The sequence below is a fragment of the Maylandia zebra genome, linkage group LG2 (assembly GCF_041146795.1).
Source record: "Maylandia zebra isolate NMK-2024a linkage group LG2, Mzebra_GT3a, whole genome shotgun sequence".
Lineage (NCBI taxonomy): Eukaryota > Metazoa > Chordata > Actinopteri > Cichliformes > Cichlidae > Maylandia > Maylandia zebra.
This window is the reverse complement of record NC_135168.1, coordinates 18,965,666-18,982,088: the sequence shown is the minus strand read 5'-3', so window position 1 is coordinate 18,982,088 and position 16,423 is coordinate 18,965,666. Positions and strand designations below refer to the sequence as shown.

General features: G+C 41.4%; 1 protein-coding gene across 2 annotated transcripts; it reads right to left on the bottom strand.

Annotated features, from left to right (window-relative positions):
• Window positions 1–2,434: 2,434 nt before the first annotated feature.
• Window positions 2,435–16,379, bottom strand: spmap2l (sperm microtubule associated protein 2 like). Of its 2 annotated transcripts, XM_004571132.4 has the most exons (8): window positions 16,013–16,379; window positions 15,891–15,921; window positions 14,310–14,366; window positions 13,730–13,864; window positions 10,027–10,155; window positions 6,761–6,902; window positions 6,132–6,266; window positions 2,435–5,439 (listed from the first exon to the last, which is right to left on the bottom strand). In XM_004571132.4, the coding sequence occupies exons 1-8, from the start codon at window positions 16,029–16,031 to the stop codon at window positions 5,308–5,310; spliced, it is 780 nt and encodes a 259-aa protein (XP_004571189.2). In that variant the 5' UTR covers window positions 16,032–16,379; the 3' UTR covers window positions 2,435–5,307. The 2 variants fall into 2 exon arrangements, with proteins under 2 accessions (XP_004571189.2, XP_004571190.2); XM_004571133.4 differs by lacking the exon at window positions 13,730–13,864 and having other exon boundaries at window positions 16,013–16,359.
• Window positions 16,380–16,423: the final 44 nt, after the last annotated feature.

Genomic DNA, 16,423 nt, shown 5'->3' with positions numbered 1-16,423 from the left:
TCAAACTCAAATACACAGTGGGCCAAAATTCGAAATGGAACAAAGTCGCGAACAGTGATCACTGACTGTTTTAGGAGCTTTTTGAGATTAAACAGAAGAAAATACATAACATTGAACATGTTAACAACACAAAAGCCATATTAAACGCCGACTACTTTAGGCCCGGAAGTAGGATTCGTCACGTCATCACTTAACGACCGGATTTGCAGATCATAATAAGGAAAGCCAAAGGAATGCTGCACATTAGATAGAAATCACTTAGGTGAAAAAAAGGCATGAGGCATGTTGTGCAAAGCGCTTTGAGTGCTCAAGTAGAGTAAAAAAGTGTTATATGAGAAGTAAGGTAAAAGGCTGGTGGATGCTCGGATCACCCATAACCAGTGTTATACCAGGGGAGTAACAGAATACATGCACCGTCATGACGTATTTAGAATACAAAATATGAGTAACTGTATTCCGTTATAGTTACCGTTTAAAAAGGTGGTATGTAGAATACAGTTACTTTGTTGAAATAAAGGGATTACACGGCGGTCTTTTCCTGTTTCATATGTTCGACTATGCCCTCTCTATTTTTGGTAATTCCATACCGGTGGAAACCCAAACAAAACACGCATTAAGAGGCTCAAATCCCTGCAATCTCGCATCTCATAATGACGTGAAGAAATATTTTTTAAATTATTTAATATGAAGGCAATAGGCAGAGTGTTACAGGCATTGCTCAAAAGAATGTAGCCTCATGGGCCTCACTTAAGTAATCCAAAGTATTCAGAATACGTTACTCTCATTGAGTAACGTAACGGAATACGTTACAAAATACATTTTGAGGCATGTATTTTGTAATCTGTAGTGGAATACATTTGAAAAGTAACCTTCCCAACAATGCCCATAGGTTCCTTGGCATTAAAATACTCACAATACTAAGAAATATGTTTTGGTGCTGTAACACCAAACATATGTTCGAACACTTCATGAAGTCTCACATTCAGGATTCACCGCTGTGTACACAGGTAAAGTAATTTAAGTGTTTGAGGGCCGAGTGCTCAGGTTTGCTGGTCTGGGCCAAACACTTGCAGAAATAAACATGAAGACTTCGGCTGATGTTGTAAAGGGTCAAAGGTCATGGAGCTGTGGAAGTGAGGCTGATGTTCTTGCTCTCATCATGTTTGGCAGAGGAAATGTTTGCGCCTGTCCTCGAGTCACTCCAGCGAAAGGATGTTCTGCCTCCCCGATGAGCGTGTGAGCAGAATTTGAATGGAGTCTGGTTTTGTGTGTTGCTAAGAGGACTCTGCAGAGCTGCGAGGAATCTGCACTGCTCAGTTTGCAACTCACTTTTTTTTGGTCCAGTAAAAGGGCAACTGTTCTGATCATTTTAACCACCAGGACAGAAAAACAAAATAGATAATCTCTTTTAGCTTCCTGAACTCTGACTGAGACTTCCTGTGTGTTTTAATCTTTCTGGTTGAGTTGTTTTCTGTATCTTAAAGGCCCAACTTGACGTTTTATTAGTTTAACAGCAGTTAGTTTTAGACTGAACTGATTTCAAACTTTACAGATAACTGAAAATTCATTTTTGGATCATTTGCATTATAAAAACTAACAAAACTGAACATCACTTGATGTTATTCAAAAGCCAAACAGAAGAAAAAACACAGGTAGCCATAATCTGTCATCAATCCAAGAATCGACACCTTGTATAAAAAGCTTTAACTGAAGATAATCATTGAAATTAAGAGTCAGCTTGGTGATCCTGTGCACACAGAAGCATGGGATACTTAGTCTCAAGCGCACACAGTGATGCTTTAAAGACCTTCAGCAGGGTGTCAGACTTAATGCATGTCATTGTTTATGTGCTATTAATAGCAAAGTTCTTTCTGAAAGAACACTCCTCATTTTCTAATAGGTCCAGCACCACTCACTTACTCAGAAATTTCACCCACATATTAAAAGTCAACACATCAGAGAGAGATCAGCACTTATATTTGTAAAGATTTGTCCTTTTAAATGGCTATAAAACTAAAAAACAACAACAACACTGAGTACAGATATTTAAAATGCATTTTGCAGTGCTGACCAATGTTACATGATTGCGAAAAGACATCTACACTAACGGCAAACCACCTCTGAACTACTTGGGGATATTAACCCTTGTGTGGTGTTCGTATTTTTGTTACTCAGCCAGTGTTCATGGGTCTGGTGGACCCGCTAGAGTTTTGGCTTTCCAAATTAACACTATCAAACAATTTTATGTTAAATTACTCAACAGATGTTTACTTCATCCCAATTACAAGACATATGAACAGCAAACATGGTTAATTTTTTCCCTTTACCTTTGTTAGATCACATTTATGAATTAATGTGCTTCTCGTTTTTCTTTTATATAAAATGTTATAAATAAATCAGTTATAATCAAGTGGAGTGAGTGGAAAGACACAACACATTTACACGTGAAAAAATAATTAATTGTTTAATTTTTCTTTTGAAAAAAACTGAACACGGGTCTCACAGACCCGAACACCATACAAGGGTTAAAGGAAGTACACAATCCTGTTTAGACACTTGTAGGCCCGCAGACAGACCTCTAACCCGCTTTCCAAACTAAAATTTGAACATCCTTGGACTTATGACACACTTTCAGGCACTTGGGATTTACACTCTGGCATCCTTTCCTCCTCCTGACCATTTTTCACTTATCTGTTTTGTCTGGTTCTGGAACATTTACTCAAAAGAAATAACCCAAAGTGAACTCATATAGAAGTTCTGCTTTTACCTCAACTTATATGCATATAAATGGTGGTTGATTAAAAGAGTTTGCAGACTGAAGTCCAGCAGATGTATTAGTTCAAAACCACAGAAGCAGCAGGCAGAGCTGCTGCTGTGGTTGCCAGGTTCTCACTGCTCTGGGAAATATTTACCAAAGGGATTTTGTTTGTAGAAAGTCCCTGTAACTCCACCCTGACACAGTTGTTTGCAGAGCAATGCCATGCAAACAGGAATGAAAGAGATAAATGAATTCTTAAATACTACGATTTATCTGTGGTAATTCTGAAGGATCTTCATAACCGGACTGGTAAATATTAGTTTTAAACTCGGGTCTAAAACAGGACGGTTTTATAACATGAACATTGTGCCATGAGTGACTGCATCATCACCCTAAGAACATCTCACTTTAACTGCTTCCTGTATTTAGCAGAAGGTGTGGACTAACCATACAGCAGCAAAACATCCTGTGTCAGGCTGCTGGCAAAACACACATGTGAGAGATAAAAGTGAAGTGAAACGCAAAGACAGCAAAGACACAGAAACAAAGTCCCGGCGGCAAAACAAACGTGGGCGTGGACATAAAATAAATGGACTCATCATTTTATTTAAAACGGCTCCGTTTATAAGCTGTAAAAAAAGAGGAGTAAAGAAATGCTCACACCCTTCAGGACCTGACGTGCTATCAATATTTCTTGTTTAGTCTCAAAGATTTGCATATTTACACTTGCTACTTTGAGCACACTATTGTTAACCTGGAATCACGGTACAACTCGCATGATAGTTCAACTCAGGAGAGCAAAATGTACCCGCCTCAGCCAGTTGCTGTCTTTTTACTGAAGCTTTTGCTGCTACTTTTTCAGAAAGTGTTTTTCTCTGGCTTTTGCTGTTTCATCCCACCCATTTTCAGGTCAGTCCTGGGATCCTTCAGTTGATTCATCTACTGTTCACTGAAGCCTCAGCAGAAATAGTTTCAGGGTGAGGGTTAAAGCCTGAAAGAAGACATCCTTATGGGAGGGAAACAGGGAGAAAAGGTTTTTGCCAAATTACACAAGAGCTGGAATGAAATCAGGACTCATGGAGTCCAGATTAAAAGTTTTTGATTTAAATCATCAGCAGTATTTCCTTGCACGGAGGAGGTCAGGAGGAGAGGTACAACAGTGAGTCTCTACAGCCATCTGTAAAACATGGTGGTGGCTCTATTGTGGTTTGGGCTGCATTTCAGCCCGTGGTGTTGGGATTCATGTCAAAAGCGATTGAATTGTAAATGCGGAAAATTATCACCGTGCAATATCGTCTGGAAAGCATCCGATTGACTACAGCTTCATTTTTCAGCACGATCCCAAAGACTGTCTTTGGGTGTCTAATATGACAAAATGATAAAGCAAGTCCTTTTTGTATCTGAAATGTCAAAGGTCATATCAGGACAGATGTGGATCTAAACAACAATGTAAACAGTTGCAGAGGTGGAAATTCTTATTTTTTGCTTTATTCTCATGAATAAATGTTTAAGGTAAATTAAGGGGGAACTGTTTAAAATCATGTTAAATGCAAAGCATAAATGGAGAAACTAAACGATTTTTTGACTCCTCTTGCATCTCAGTCAAATTCCCACCTCTGAGAACGTTTTCTCAGCTAACAGGATTTCTACTTTTTATTATTTGCTTTGCCTCCATCCTCGCCACCTCCTCTGCCTTCTTTACACCTCACGGTTGGATGTCGTGATTGCAGCCGGCTAATCCCTGATTAGCCTCACAGTGGGTTGTAGGTTCACTCTAGAATAATGGATGAGCAATTTTTTACAAAGCGCTTAGTTACAGCAGCCAGTGTTGTAAATAAGATAACAGCAGGATTTTCACGATGATGTCCCGGCACCCTATGTCAAAGTCATGACCTTTGACATAGGAGCAGCTTCTGAATAGCTTCTACTTTACCCTGAAAAAAAAAAATCCAGAGATTTGTGACATGACTCTGAGAGTGTTTATAGATTCATACACACATGGTTGTAATAAAATGCAGAATCCTGCTCGGCTGCAAAGGCAAAAACCACGTGGATCGCAGTATCGTGCCAAGGCTCAGACAAAAGCTGCAGACTGTAGACAGAGAGAGTCACAGACATGTTTTTATTCTTAACATTACTCCCTCAATCTGCCAAGGCATCAGAGATTTAAACCAGCAATATATCATGTCAGCCATATCCAGTCCAACGCTAACTCATTTAAGATTTCATAGACATGCTGATGATGATGACGACAGAGCTACACAGAGACAGACACTCCAGTGTTTCCCTGTTGGATCTCTCTGGCTCGTCATTAATTTCACAGTAAGTTGGGGGTTCATTCTTGGTACTACTTTTTCTGTTCACAAGCTGTGATAACTCGCTCGAAATAACTGTCATAATTACCATTAAAGAGGCTGTGAATGTAAATAAAGCACAGAAACACGAATACAGGATCTGAATTTCGACCTTTAAATGTTTCTGCTTTAGTCTGGGGTGGAAAACACAAAGAGTTCAGTCTGGTGAAACACCGACTCGATGGCGACGCGCACTCAGATGGACTGGACGTTTTTCCGGCTCCACTCTGGGTCTCGTGGTGGGATGTAGTCCTTGGAAAGCTGCTTTGGTTCTGCCAGCATCTCAATGCGAGCGCTCGCTGTGGCTCTCCTCGCTGCTCTTGAAACCTTATTATTGAGATTCAAACATTAAATTCCATTAATCACAGCCACTTGGAAAAAAAGAATAAGTGAGCAATAAAAATTTAAACTCTAGTGGTAAAAGCTGGTAATTATGCGGCATTTTTATGACCTTCATCAAAACATAAAAGGCATCCTGCAAAACAACAAGTCCCAGAATTTCTCCATCGGCAGAACGACATTAAATATTCATTTGCCTGATTATAATTATTGGAAAGTGTCACAGTTCATTAAAACAAGGTTTTTATGATGTAAAACAACTGGTTCACACAGCTGGAAAATATTTGAATTGACAGTGTGATGTTGAATACACAACCCTAACAAACAGTTTTAATTTATGCTTTGCTGAAAGACTTTTCTAGTGTTCCTTAAAAGCCGCACATTACTGGTCTTTGAGCCTCCTGATGGTATTTATTTGGCATCATAAACTTGGGGTTAGACTAATGTTGGTGTTATACTATCTGTAACAGAGTATGTGAGGGTTTGCTGGGGAAATTTCAGAGGTTGCAAAGGTGTAAAATAAGGCCACCAGCAACACCAGCTCTTTTAAGTGGCCTCCAAGAGGATGAAGAAATGATAAAATAAGAACACACTTCTTGTTCTTGGAGTCTGCATGCTAGACTAAAAGTAGTACAGTATTTAGTGACATGGGGTGATGCTGTGTTAGTGAGAGCACTTACAGTCCAGATGGATTCCTCTGGACGTCCAAGTGTGCAGCAGATGTTGCTCTCCTTCAGTCTGGGCAGCGACAGCTGAACGAGTCTCTGCGAGATGCGAGCTTTTCTGGATGAGAGAGAGACGATGGAAGCAACGCTCTGCAGACGAACAGAAGGTATTAGTTTCTACTTTCACAACACATCCCTGCAGAGACAGAGGAAGGCTGATTTGTTTATAAATCTGCTCGACCACTTCACATTTAGGTGCAAAAAATTTAAGAGCCCGAGGTTTAAAACATTTAGTTTAGATCAAAGTGGCTGCTAACGATTACGTGGAAGAAAAGTTCCTAATTACCCGAACCTCAAAAGATTTTATCTTTTAAGCTACAAATATGTGGCTTTTATTTCTTTTTTTCCTATTACAGCTAATTCAATGCAGTGTAAACCCCATTAAACAAATTCTTTCACCACCAAAAAAACAACAATTTTCAAGCTGAATCTATGCCAATAAAATATTGAAAGCATATTTCACAAAAGCGTGTGTGATTAAGCCTCCCTGTGATTACACAAGAAGCCATGAGGCACCAAACTGAAAAAGACCATGGATGTTTGCACGGATTTGTTTCTGAAATGATCTGCTCTGCTCCTCTTACCTCCCTGCTCCTCTGGAAGTCCGGATGTGCGAGTTTGGGTTTGGAAAGCTGCAGCAGTCGAGGTGTGATCACGGCACTTTTCACCCTGGGATCGGTGTGCCACACAGGACAGTTTTTTTCACACTGAGGCGTGTGAGGAGGCCTGTGGGACAAGCAGACGGCATCTTATACCGTGAGAAATAAACCCCTGATAATGCAGAGCTTCGTAATTCTCACATTCTTCTTACATTAGGCCTCGCACAATCGTGTTCCTCAAATAATCCTCAAAATCTTTATCATTCTTGTCAGTACCAGCAGCTCTCTGCCACGCAGCTTCAAAAAATATGCAAATACATGTTAAAGATAAGCTGATAAGTATTCTAAACACTATGGTATGGTGAAACTTTCATTCCCATTGAAGGCACGGATAAGGCCAAAAGCTAGAAAACAAACAGACAAAGCTAAATGAGTAAACCTTACTGGGAAAGTGACTAAGATGTGCGTCATGTAAGTACAACAAAACTCTGTCACAGCCTAATAAAGGAAAAATGTCAAAAAAAAAAGAGAATATTTACAACATTTAAGCTTTTTTGGGTAGTTTATTGCCTGATCGTGTGTCCAGTTTGCTTGTTATTATTCAGTCTTCGTGTGCTTCCATTTATGTATAATTATTGCCTCAGTAGTTCAGCTTATCTTCACTACAGGATCAGATACAGAAATGCTCCCAAATCATTTTGGCTTACTCTGCGCTTTTTTTCTTCACAATCTCCTTTTTGGGTTTGATTTTATCTGCTTTGTTTTGTCTCACTCATTTATCCGTCTGTATCTCTTAGAGCAACAAGATGAGAGTCTGGCAATTGTTACTTCTTATACAGGACATTAAAACAGCAATCACTGTGATATTTGTAGCCTAAAAAATGCAGACATCAACTTGTACTGATTTGAAACAAACAAACAAACAAACAAAACAAACAAAACCTGGGATGCATCTCACTCCATCCAACTACATGTTCAGCTGCTGCCGCTGGGCTCGGGATTTATAAAAAGACTTCCGCGGCAGTCTACGAGGGTCCCAGAGGTGCTGAGCCTTGGACAATAAGCTCTATTGTCTCGTCTCCTCGCTCTTCCACAGTCTGTCACTGAAATAACAGATGTACGAACGCTGGCTTCCTCACACTGCACAGTGTTGGGCCTGATCCTCTGCTCGGCCTTCTCAGATTTAACTTTATGATTTGTTACATTCTGCTGGAATTAAACTTGAGACTTTGGTTTGCATGTGAGCTCCTGCAGGGAGAATAAAGGCTTTGGAGTTTGACATGTGATGGGGGGCCGTGGAAATATCGTTTAAAACAGACAGCTCAAAGAGTTTGTCTGGCTGCTGCTTATATGCTTCTCAACGCCGAAGCAGTAACGAGCAGTTTGACATAATGGAAAATGGGGGAAATATATAAATATACCATGTAAAATTTCAAATCCACCAAACCAAACTGAGTCACATAAGCTTTTACTTAATGAAAATGCATTTATTTATAAACTTCTTACTACACAATTGATTTAGTGTTTAGTCTTAAAAAGCTCAGAGTTGCCAAAGTATTGCAACAAAATAAAAGACTCGTGATTTTATTTGCATCAATGCAGGACTAATCTACGGTAAGTAAGCTCCATGTTAAGACACCTCACATCTGGAAAACTGGTAGACGGTAGGTCCTTAATTGTGTGATATATGATAAATTGTATTACTGATCATGTTAATCTCTAAAACAGCAGCATGGCTCATATAACAGGCAAAGAAAGATTCCCTCCGCAAAAAGAAAATCTTTCAGCTTGTCTGCTGCCCCTTTGAGGCCCTCTCCTTGAGCACCTCTGGACAGCTTCCAGTGGTGACCAAGGAAAGATATTTTAACAGTGCTGTGCACAGTTACGGCCATTTTTTGTTGAATGTCTTCTCTCAGACTCGTCAGGATGTTATAGCCCAAACGATTTGGGGAGAAAAGGTTTTTTAAAATGTTTCATTTGGATGAGTCTTGGTATTTAACCTGTGGTGGGGTTATCACCTTCGAGGTGGTCCTGAGGGTCGTCATGTGCAAAGATGTCTACCTCACTAGAGGTTAAATACCTGGGAGTTGCAATCGGACATCTAGCTCTCTGTTAATCTCTGAAAAGAAAAATTATGGTGTTTGTTTCCCAGACTAGGATTAAGCCTAGTCCTAGACTAAAAAGATTATCAGTGGTGATCTTTGTGGCATTTTTCCTTATAGTCTGGGACTTAAACCATGACTGGGAAAGTTGATCATGGTCGCTCATTGTGTTTGATACAGTGGTTGATGTTTGCCCTCTGTGCTAATTTGATGTTGCAGATGACGCAAAAACACCAGGGACCTTCAAACACCTTCAAACCGTTTGAAGCACTTGAGGGGAGATCAAGAATAGAATAGCCCTTTATTGCCATTCTACATGTAACATGAAATTATGGGTGCTCCACGCCAACTGTGCAGGAGTAAAAAATTTTTTATGAATAGTAAAAACATCAGGAAAAAAATAGCAAACAGAAGAGATATATACAGTCTAGAGGAATACATATAAACTGGAGGAATATATACAAAACAATGGAAAGGCACACATTGGAGAGCAAAGTGCTTGGAGGTAGTGCAAAGAAAAGACTTGGTCTGAATGGAGTCTGTATGTGAGTGACATGAGTGATGAGAGTTACTCAGACCGTGGCTCAGATTGGTGAGGTGGGTGGGCAGTGGTGGTTTGTGAGGAGATAGTGTTTGTTAACAGTCTAAATGGCTCAGGGGAAGAAGGTGCTGTGAGTCTGGAGGTGTGGGACCTGACTGCCCTGAGGCACTGACCAGGGTCAGTGGTGGGTGGGGTGCGAGGCGTCACCTGTGATGGACCTGGTATTCCTGAAACAGGACGATCTGGCGATAGCCTCCAAGGAGACAACCGTGAAGGAGAAGGTTTTGTGTTTTCATTTTTTATGACCAGAAACAAAAAACGTTTCCATCCCATCTTGTGTTGCATAAAAACATTTAAACCAAGCACGGGTTTGATGCTTCTTATGCCTAGACGTCAGAGGAAATAGTATCCCTTGAGTGTCACTGATTGACCTGTAGGTTACATGTAACAGCTGTTTCAGACAGATCATTTGGAAATGGTTCACATTGAAATAGAGAAGTAGAAGTAGAAGATGCTTATTGTGCAGGGCTCTCCAGCTGCAAAGATAATATGTTTGCATGTAACATGAACACACATGAATTAAGTTTAGCATGCACTGAGTCTTTTACCCTGCATCCTGGGAGCTTCGAGTCCTGGTTCTGGGTGTCGACAAACGCAGGGTGTTTTCGTACTGGGACGTCTTGGAGGAAGGTCGCTGGGTCTTCCTGAAGAGGCTCGCCGTCGCCTCCTCCTCCTTCCTGCAGGAAAATGGAAGCCATTAGCGTGCCCATTATGTGCTGTGTTGTGTGTCTGGAACAAAACATTGTCTTGAGCCAGAAAGAAGAAAGTAGGAGGAGGGGATGATGATGAAGGGGCAATTCAGAACAATGGTTAAGTGTCAGTGTTCAGCTGATGACGGGGGAATGAGTGGAAAATGCAGCCGGAAAAACATTTAAATTTCATTACGCAGCTGAGACTGCGGAGTGACACTCGAGGTTAAATGCTCGCTTCGCATTGTTTTGCTCCTCGACGGTGTGTCACCGATGCAGAATCCTTCCTGATTCAAATAACGAGGAAAAAATCTGATCAAACTTTTTATATCAATAAAAAAGACGAATGGCACATAGAAAGATTAACAAATTGGTTTTGGACTTTTCATGGCATTTGTTGACACTAGCAATAAAACCCCTGGCATCGTTGCCCACCTCTCAATTTTAAATACACGTAGACATTGAGGGCTAGCAGGAGGGACCATGCGCTTACCTGCTGCTCTCTGGCAGGTAGCTCCAAGCCCTCCTGGGTTTTAAATGCACCTTAGAACACACATGCATCAACATTACAATGAGTGGGTGGAGGGAGGTTTGGAGTCTTCTCTCACCCCCGTTCTCTGCGGCCTACTGGAGCAGGGGGGCTAGGACTAGGAGGAGGAGTTGGCCGTCCGACTGCGGTCTGGAGTGTGGAGCCTTCCTGCTGCTGCGGAGTCGGGGCGGTCTGCCTCCTCCCACCGCAGGGAAAAGGGAAACACCACCTGGGTCTGGGTGCAGTCCCCCCCTCCAGGGGCGGGGGCACCTAGACCCGGTTTGTAGAGTACGCTTGGGGAGTGTGATCGTGTGTACAACGTCTCTTTATGTCTGTCTCCACGTTGGTTGAGTGTGGAGTAAGTGCATATGAGAGCATGAGGGTGGGAATGGATGTTTGTATCTGTGTGTGCCTGTATGTCTGTGTCTATATGTCAGGTTGGGTGTCAGGCGCCACCTCTCTGGGGACATCTCAGGCCCTCCAAGGTTTGGAGGCCTATCTCCCCCTACCACCACTTCCCCTGCCAGTGGCGGACCCCCTCAGACATCGGTGCGTTGGTGGTTCTTTGTGTCCAGGGATGGGCGTCCAGGTACACACCGGCTCACTCCTTGGCGGCCGCTTATCGGGGCCTGGAGCCTGGGGCTCGCTCGGGCCACTTCGGAGGTGGGGTGCCCCCGGCCTCTCGGCCTGGGGCTCGGTCACTCAGGCGCAGCTGGCTGCCGGCGGAGCTCACGGGCGCGTCACTGCAACTCCCCCTGGCTTCTGCTCCGCGGCTGCTGAGTGAGCCCTCATCTGGGACTCTCCTCAGCTCTTTCTGGGACAGTGGCGCAGCTGCCCCTCTGTTGGTCTTCCATGGTCTCTTGTGTTCTGGGGGCCTCTGGATGTCTGGAGTTTTGATCTCCTCCACACCTGCTTCACGCCCTGGAGGACGGGGCTGTGGCCCCCCCACACCCTCTAGCAGATTATTACATGAAGGAACCTTTTAAAAAAACAAAAAACAAGCGCGTCCATGCTCACAGGTGTACACACGGGTGATCACACCCACAAACTACACCCTTTTTGGCTCCTACCTCAAAGCACACTGTGTTCTGTTGATCTTATGTGCTGCACAATAATGTTTAACATTTAGTATTTACTGTCATATTCCCATATATCATTGTGATGTTGTTTATTCTATTACTCTTGTTCTCTTCTGCTTGCTTTCTTTTTTCTTTCTCAGCAGGTGATCCAGGTGATTGATATATGCATTTTTTTTCTCTGCCCGTTCTGTTGGTTTTTGTTTTTTGCCCTTCTCCCCCGTCCCTCTTCTCAGCTGTTTCTCTTTCCCTCTTTCTTTCTCCCCTTCTTTCCCCCAGTCAAGTCTGTCCCGTATTCAGTAAGTGAAAATAAAATAAACAATAAAAGGTGACTCAAATGGACCATTACGGCAAGGCTGGGATGGTCAGTTTGGTAAAGTAAATCCGTTGGGCATCTTTCTTTGCCTTTAGACAACAATTCTGATGGCAAAAGAGCCAAACGGGACAGGCCAAAAGAAAAAAAAAAAAAAAAAAACTAGCAATAAAAAATACAAAATCTTACTCTTTTGTTGTTAATGCCGTTATCTTGAACTAACGATCCACTCCTCTAATCTAAAAAAGCTGAGTAAAAAGTACAAAATTGCCACCACAAACAATTTATCCACACAACAGTTCAAATTTGAGCAATTTTCTCTTAAAAAGCAGAAATCAGAAAATATTTAATTGTTAAAGGTAACTATTGTAAATTCCTGAGCTTAAAATAGTTATAGTTGTCACTATAATGTGAAGAACCAACTGCTATGACTTCATGTCCATAGTGTCTATGTATTATGTATTATGCTGGAGAGACATTTGCTGAAGTTGAAATGGGGCTGGACTGTATTTTTGTGCAATACCAATTTATACCACAAGATGGTGTATTTAAGTAATGTAGTCTTTTTTCAGAAAGGTATCTTAACTTAAATGGTGACCCGGAAAAGGCAAAAAACTGAGGGCGAGCAAAAAGAAGCTGCACATTTCAACACTGCCCCTTGTGGTGAAACCTTTAATTAAAGGGTAATTAAAGAACGTACCTTTGATTAATGATTTTACATGTTAACATATTAATTTTCTAATACATCTGAAAAGATTTTCAGTGATTACCTATCATCTTTTTAGGCTGTTTTTCTTTACAGATGCCAAAAAAGCTTCTCAAATATATGGATTTGTTGATTTTCTTTGTTTTATATTAACACTGACATCATCTGTCTGGATTTAGGGATCATCAAGTCAAATAGTGATTATAATAATAATAAATAATAATAATTAGCTGCACACCTAATTGGCCTGAAAAATTCAAAAGTTCCAGCTGCCAAGTAAAATAATTAACGTGACACTATTGATAAAGAAACCTTGACCACAGAGCCAAATAATCAGATTAGAAATGAACAAAGCGGACTAGACATCTTGCCTGCACTCTCATTAAATTAGGCATTGAGGCTAATTATCAGATACAATAGCCCTGTAAATACATTTAACTGATGTAGCTTACAGCAAATCAGAGGCAGGGAAAAAAGGATCAGTATGTATGCAGTGAGCATCGGGAATCAAGCTCCTCTATAGCTGATGGTCTGCACCAAACCAGCAGGTGATCAGTGTCATCTTCCGTTACAGTGAATTATTACTGCAGTTCAGTGAGCTGCACTTCCTGCGCGTGGGTTTCTGATTGAGTTACACTGAACATCGTTGCTCCTCTCATCCGACAGCTGATGCAGGAGAAACAACAAACAGAAGAGCTGTGGACCTGTAGCTAGCACTAATCGAGCCTGACAGCTCTCGAGGGTGATCACCTGGCATCAGTCCCGAACATCACTTTACTCTGTGCTAAAGAGCTCTGCGAAGATTTCCACACAAATATGTTGATGCATCACAACATAAAAAGCTTGTGTACACTGCTCTGATCACAAACAGCCCTCCCTCTCATGTCTTTTTGATAGAGTCATCAATAATGTTGGAGGAACAGCCGGGCTACAGTTACCTCCGGTGGTCCTCCCTTGCTGAGAAATCTCTTTTGTGCCTGGATAGGTATTGGATTCTTGCACTTGGAGCGGCTCCGAGCGCTGAAGCGGAGATGGGCCATACAGGCCCCTGGTTGCCCCAGCTCAGCTTCTCACTGATCAATGGAAAGGTTTCCAAAAAGGAGCTGTGATGATAAGCATCTTTGTGCAGAGGCAGAATAAATATTTTCCCAAAGAAAAAAAAAAAAGATCCATTCAATCAACAAACCATAAATTCTTCTCATTTCTCTATTGTTTTTCTCTTTTAAACACACATTCAGTGGGTGCCAGACATCTGTCTTTAATTATGCACTTTGGAGAAATTGCACTCAAAAGAAGGAAACACTGACCACATAGGCTCCTGAATTCTTGGGAGTCAGTTTTAAGTCAATTTTCAAATGATGTAACAGCTGGAAGAGAACTAAGTATGCTCAAAATGTTTAGGGCTTTAAAAACAGACGTGTGATGAATAGTGGCCATTGTGGCGTTACAAAAAGTCTGTGTGCAGAAAGAATTCGGTTTTAATCAAGGGGAAGATGCTCGTGTGAGTCAGCTACTCACCAAGGAGTCGTGGCCCAGACTGTTTTTGAGGTTTTGTGTTGAGCCAACTCCAAGATTCTGTCAAACGACACAGCATTCACAAAACAGCAAAAACTAACAATAAATACGAGTGTATTTCAGGGACTGTGGGCCCAAAGCGGGGCTGTGCAATCGCTCAGCGAGTTTCCCTTCTCTGTTTAGGGTTTTCCATATTTTGGCTCCCAAACAGTCTCGCTCATTTTTTTAAAATCTCTGTTTCAACTTTAAATCTTTACCACCAATCAAAAAGCAAAGACGCGAATGCCAGAGTTTGACTGTGAGTCATTCATTTTCATGACAGTGGTTTCCTATTTTGCACCACCACCTCCATTTAACCCCTTTAATATCTGCAATGTTCCAAAAATACTCCCTACTAGAGGTTACTGATTATATAAAACATGGATTTTTACAACATAGCTTTGAATTTTCAGGTGTTGGTTTTAAGCTTGCATCAGTATTAGCATCAAAAGCTTAATCTAAAACTGTAGGCAAACTATTTCCCCCATTTATTCATTATGTTGGTTTCAGCTGGTTACACTTTTAGCTCCTTTAAATGGTTTAATCCTGACTTTTAGCTTAATGTTTCTATTCTTTCTTAATGACTTTATGTTAATTAGATGGTTTTATCATGATTTTACCTAACCTGTTAAGAGTTTTGGTGTTTTAACTGTTTATTGCTGACATTTAAGTTTCAAATTTCTTTGCCAGACTTGAAGCTAAATTTTTCTTCCAGACTTTTTATTACTTTTAACTTCATTCCTGCCTTAAGCCTTTTTATTCTCAACACTGAGTTTTTTTAAAACTGTTAGCTACTATTGAGGTTTTGTACTCACATGAGCACTCGCCATGTTTAGAATAAGGCCCCAACTACACAGGCCTTGACTGGTCCACGAGTAACATTTTAGCAGTCGCCCACAGTTTGTATGGAACACACCAACTTTACCTGCAACTACTCTCAGAGTGTTAGTGATACACCCCAGAAACTGGAAACAGAGACCTTTCTACTTCATAAAAAACTTTAACTTTTATTTTGCAGTAAAGTTGCGCCACTGCTCAGTTTGCAGACAAGTTTGTATCTTCTATGAAAATTATAGGCAACTGCAGCAATCTGCAAGCAACCAATGCAATTACAAAGAGATTTTTTTTTTGGAAAAGTATCGTCTCTGCAACCGATTTCCCTTCGCCAACCTATCGGGGGATATTTTTCCTCCCTCACAACCTACATTTTGTTACACCCGATATGGTGGAAAACTCTTGAGCAAGAAAATGCTGTTTCAGCTGTTTATTCCTGAGTTTATAGTTAAATGGCCTGTATTTGTATAGCGCTTTTACTAGTCCCCCCTAGGGACCCCAAAGCGCTTTACACACCCAGTCATCCACCCATTCACACACTGGTGGAGGCAAGCTACAGTTGTAGCCACAGCTGCCCTGGGGCAGACTGTTGGTAGGAATGTTGCAACGCACAATATCTCCTTATAGTGGTCAATATTTTACACAAACACACCAAATCTATTGAGAATGATTAACTTTCTGAGAAAGGCATAAAGATCAAAACCATTTCACCTCTGTGATGGACCAAATGTGGACTGAACAGCTGCAAGAATAAAAAACAAAAGCAAAAAATGAGTTAAGGCTACCCCCCAATATTTGATGACTATTTTGCATGTATAAAGTGATAAATTTACCTTGTTTTCCAGACACCATCTTCCCTTGCGGCTGCTGTGAGCTGGATGCGTCAGCTTGATGTCACATTACTCTCTCCATAGCCACAGCAGGAGTCCTTAGCAACCAGCTCCACACCTGAGGACGCCCTGAAACTGGAGTCTGTGTGGTTAACTCAACCATCCGGCCCACTCAAGACTTCAGAAGCTGAACGTTATAAGGAAAGTGGACACTTCCAGGTCAGTTGGGAGGCCTACTGTTGCTGTGGCATTCTGGAGAGCTCGATTCAAAATATAAATGTGCTCCAATGGTGTGAAGTGACTAAATGTCAAGCGCTATGTTTGTGATGAGGCTTTGTGCTCACATGAGCAACGACACAGAGCTGTGCTGTTGTAAACAAAACTATGTGAAAGGTCAGTGGTTCAAAACACTAA

Bases quoted from the DNA above. Each gene is read 5' to 3' on its own strand.
- spmap2l (XM_004571132.4), bottom strand. The intron at 6,903-10,026 runs GTAAAAGACTCA...CTTGTCCCACAG, and splicing joins CGAAGCTCCCAGGATGCAGG to GCCTCCTCACACGCCTCAGT. The intron at 5,440-6,131 runs GTAAGTGCTCTC...CTCAATAATAAG, and splicing joins CAGAGGAATCCATCTGGACT to GTTTCAAGAGCAGCGAGGAG.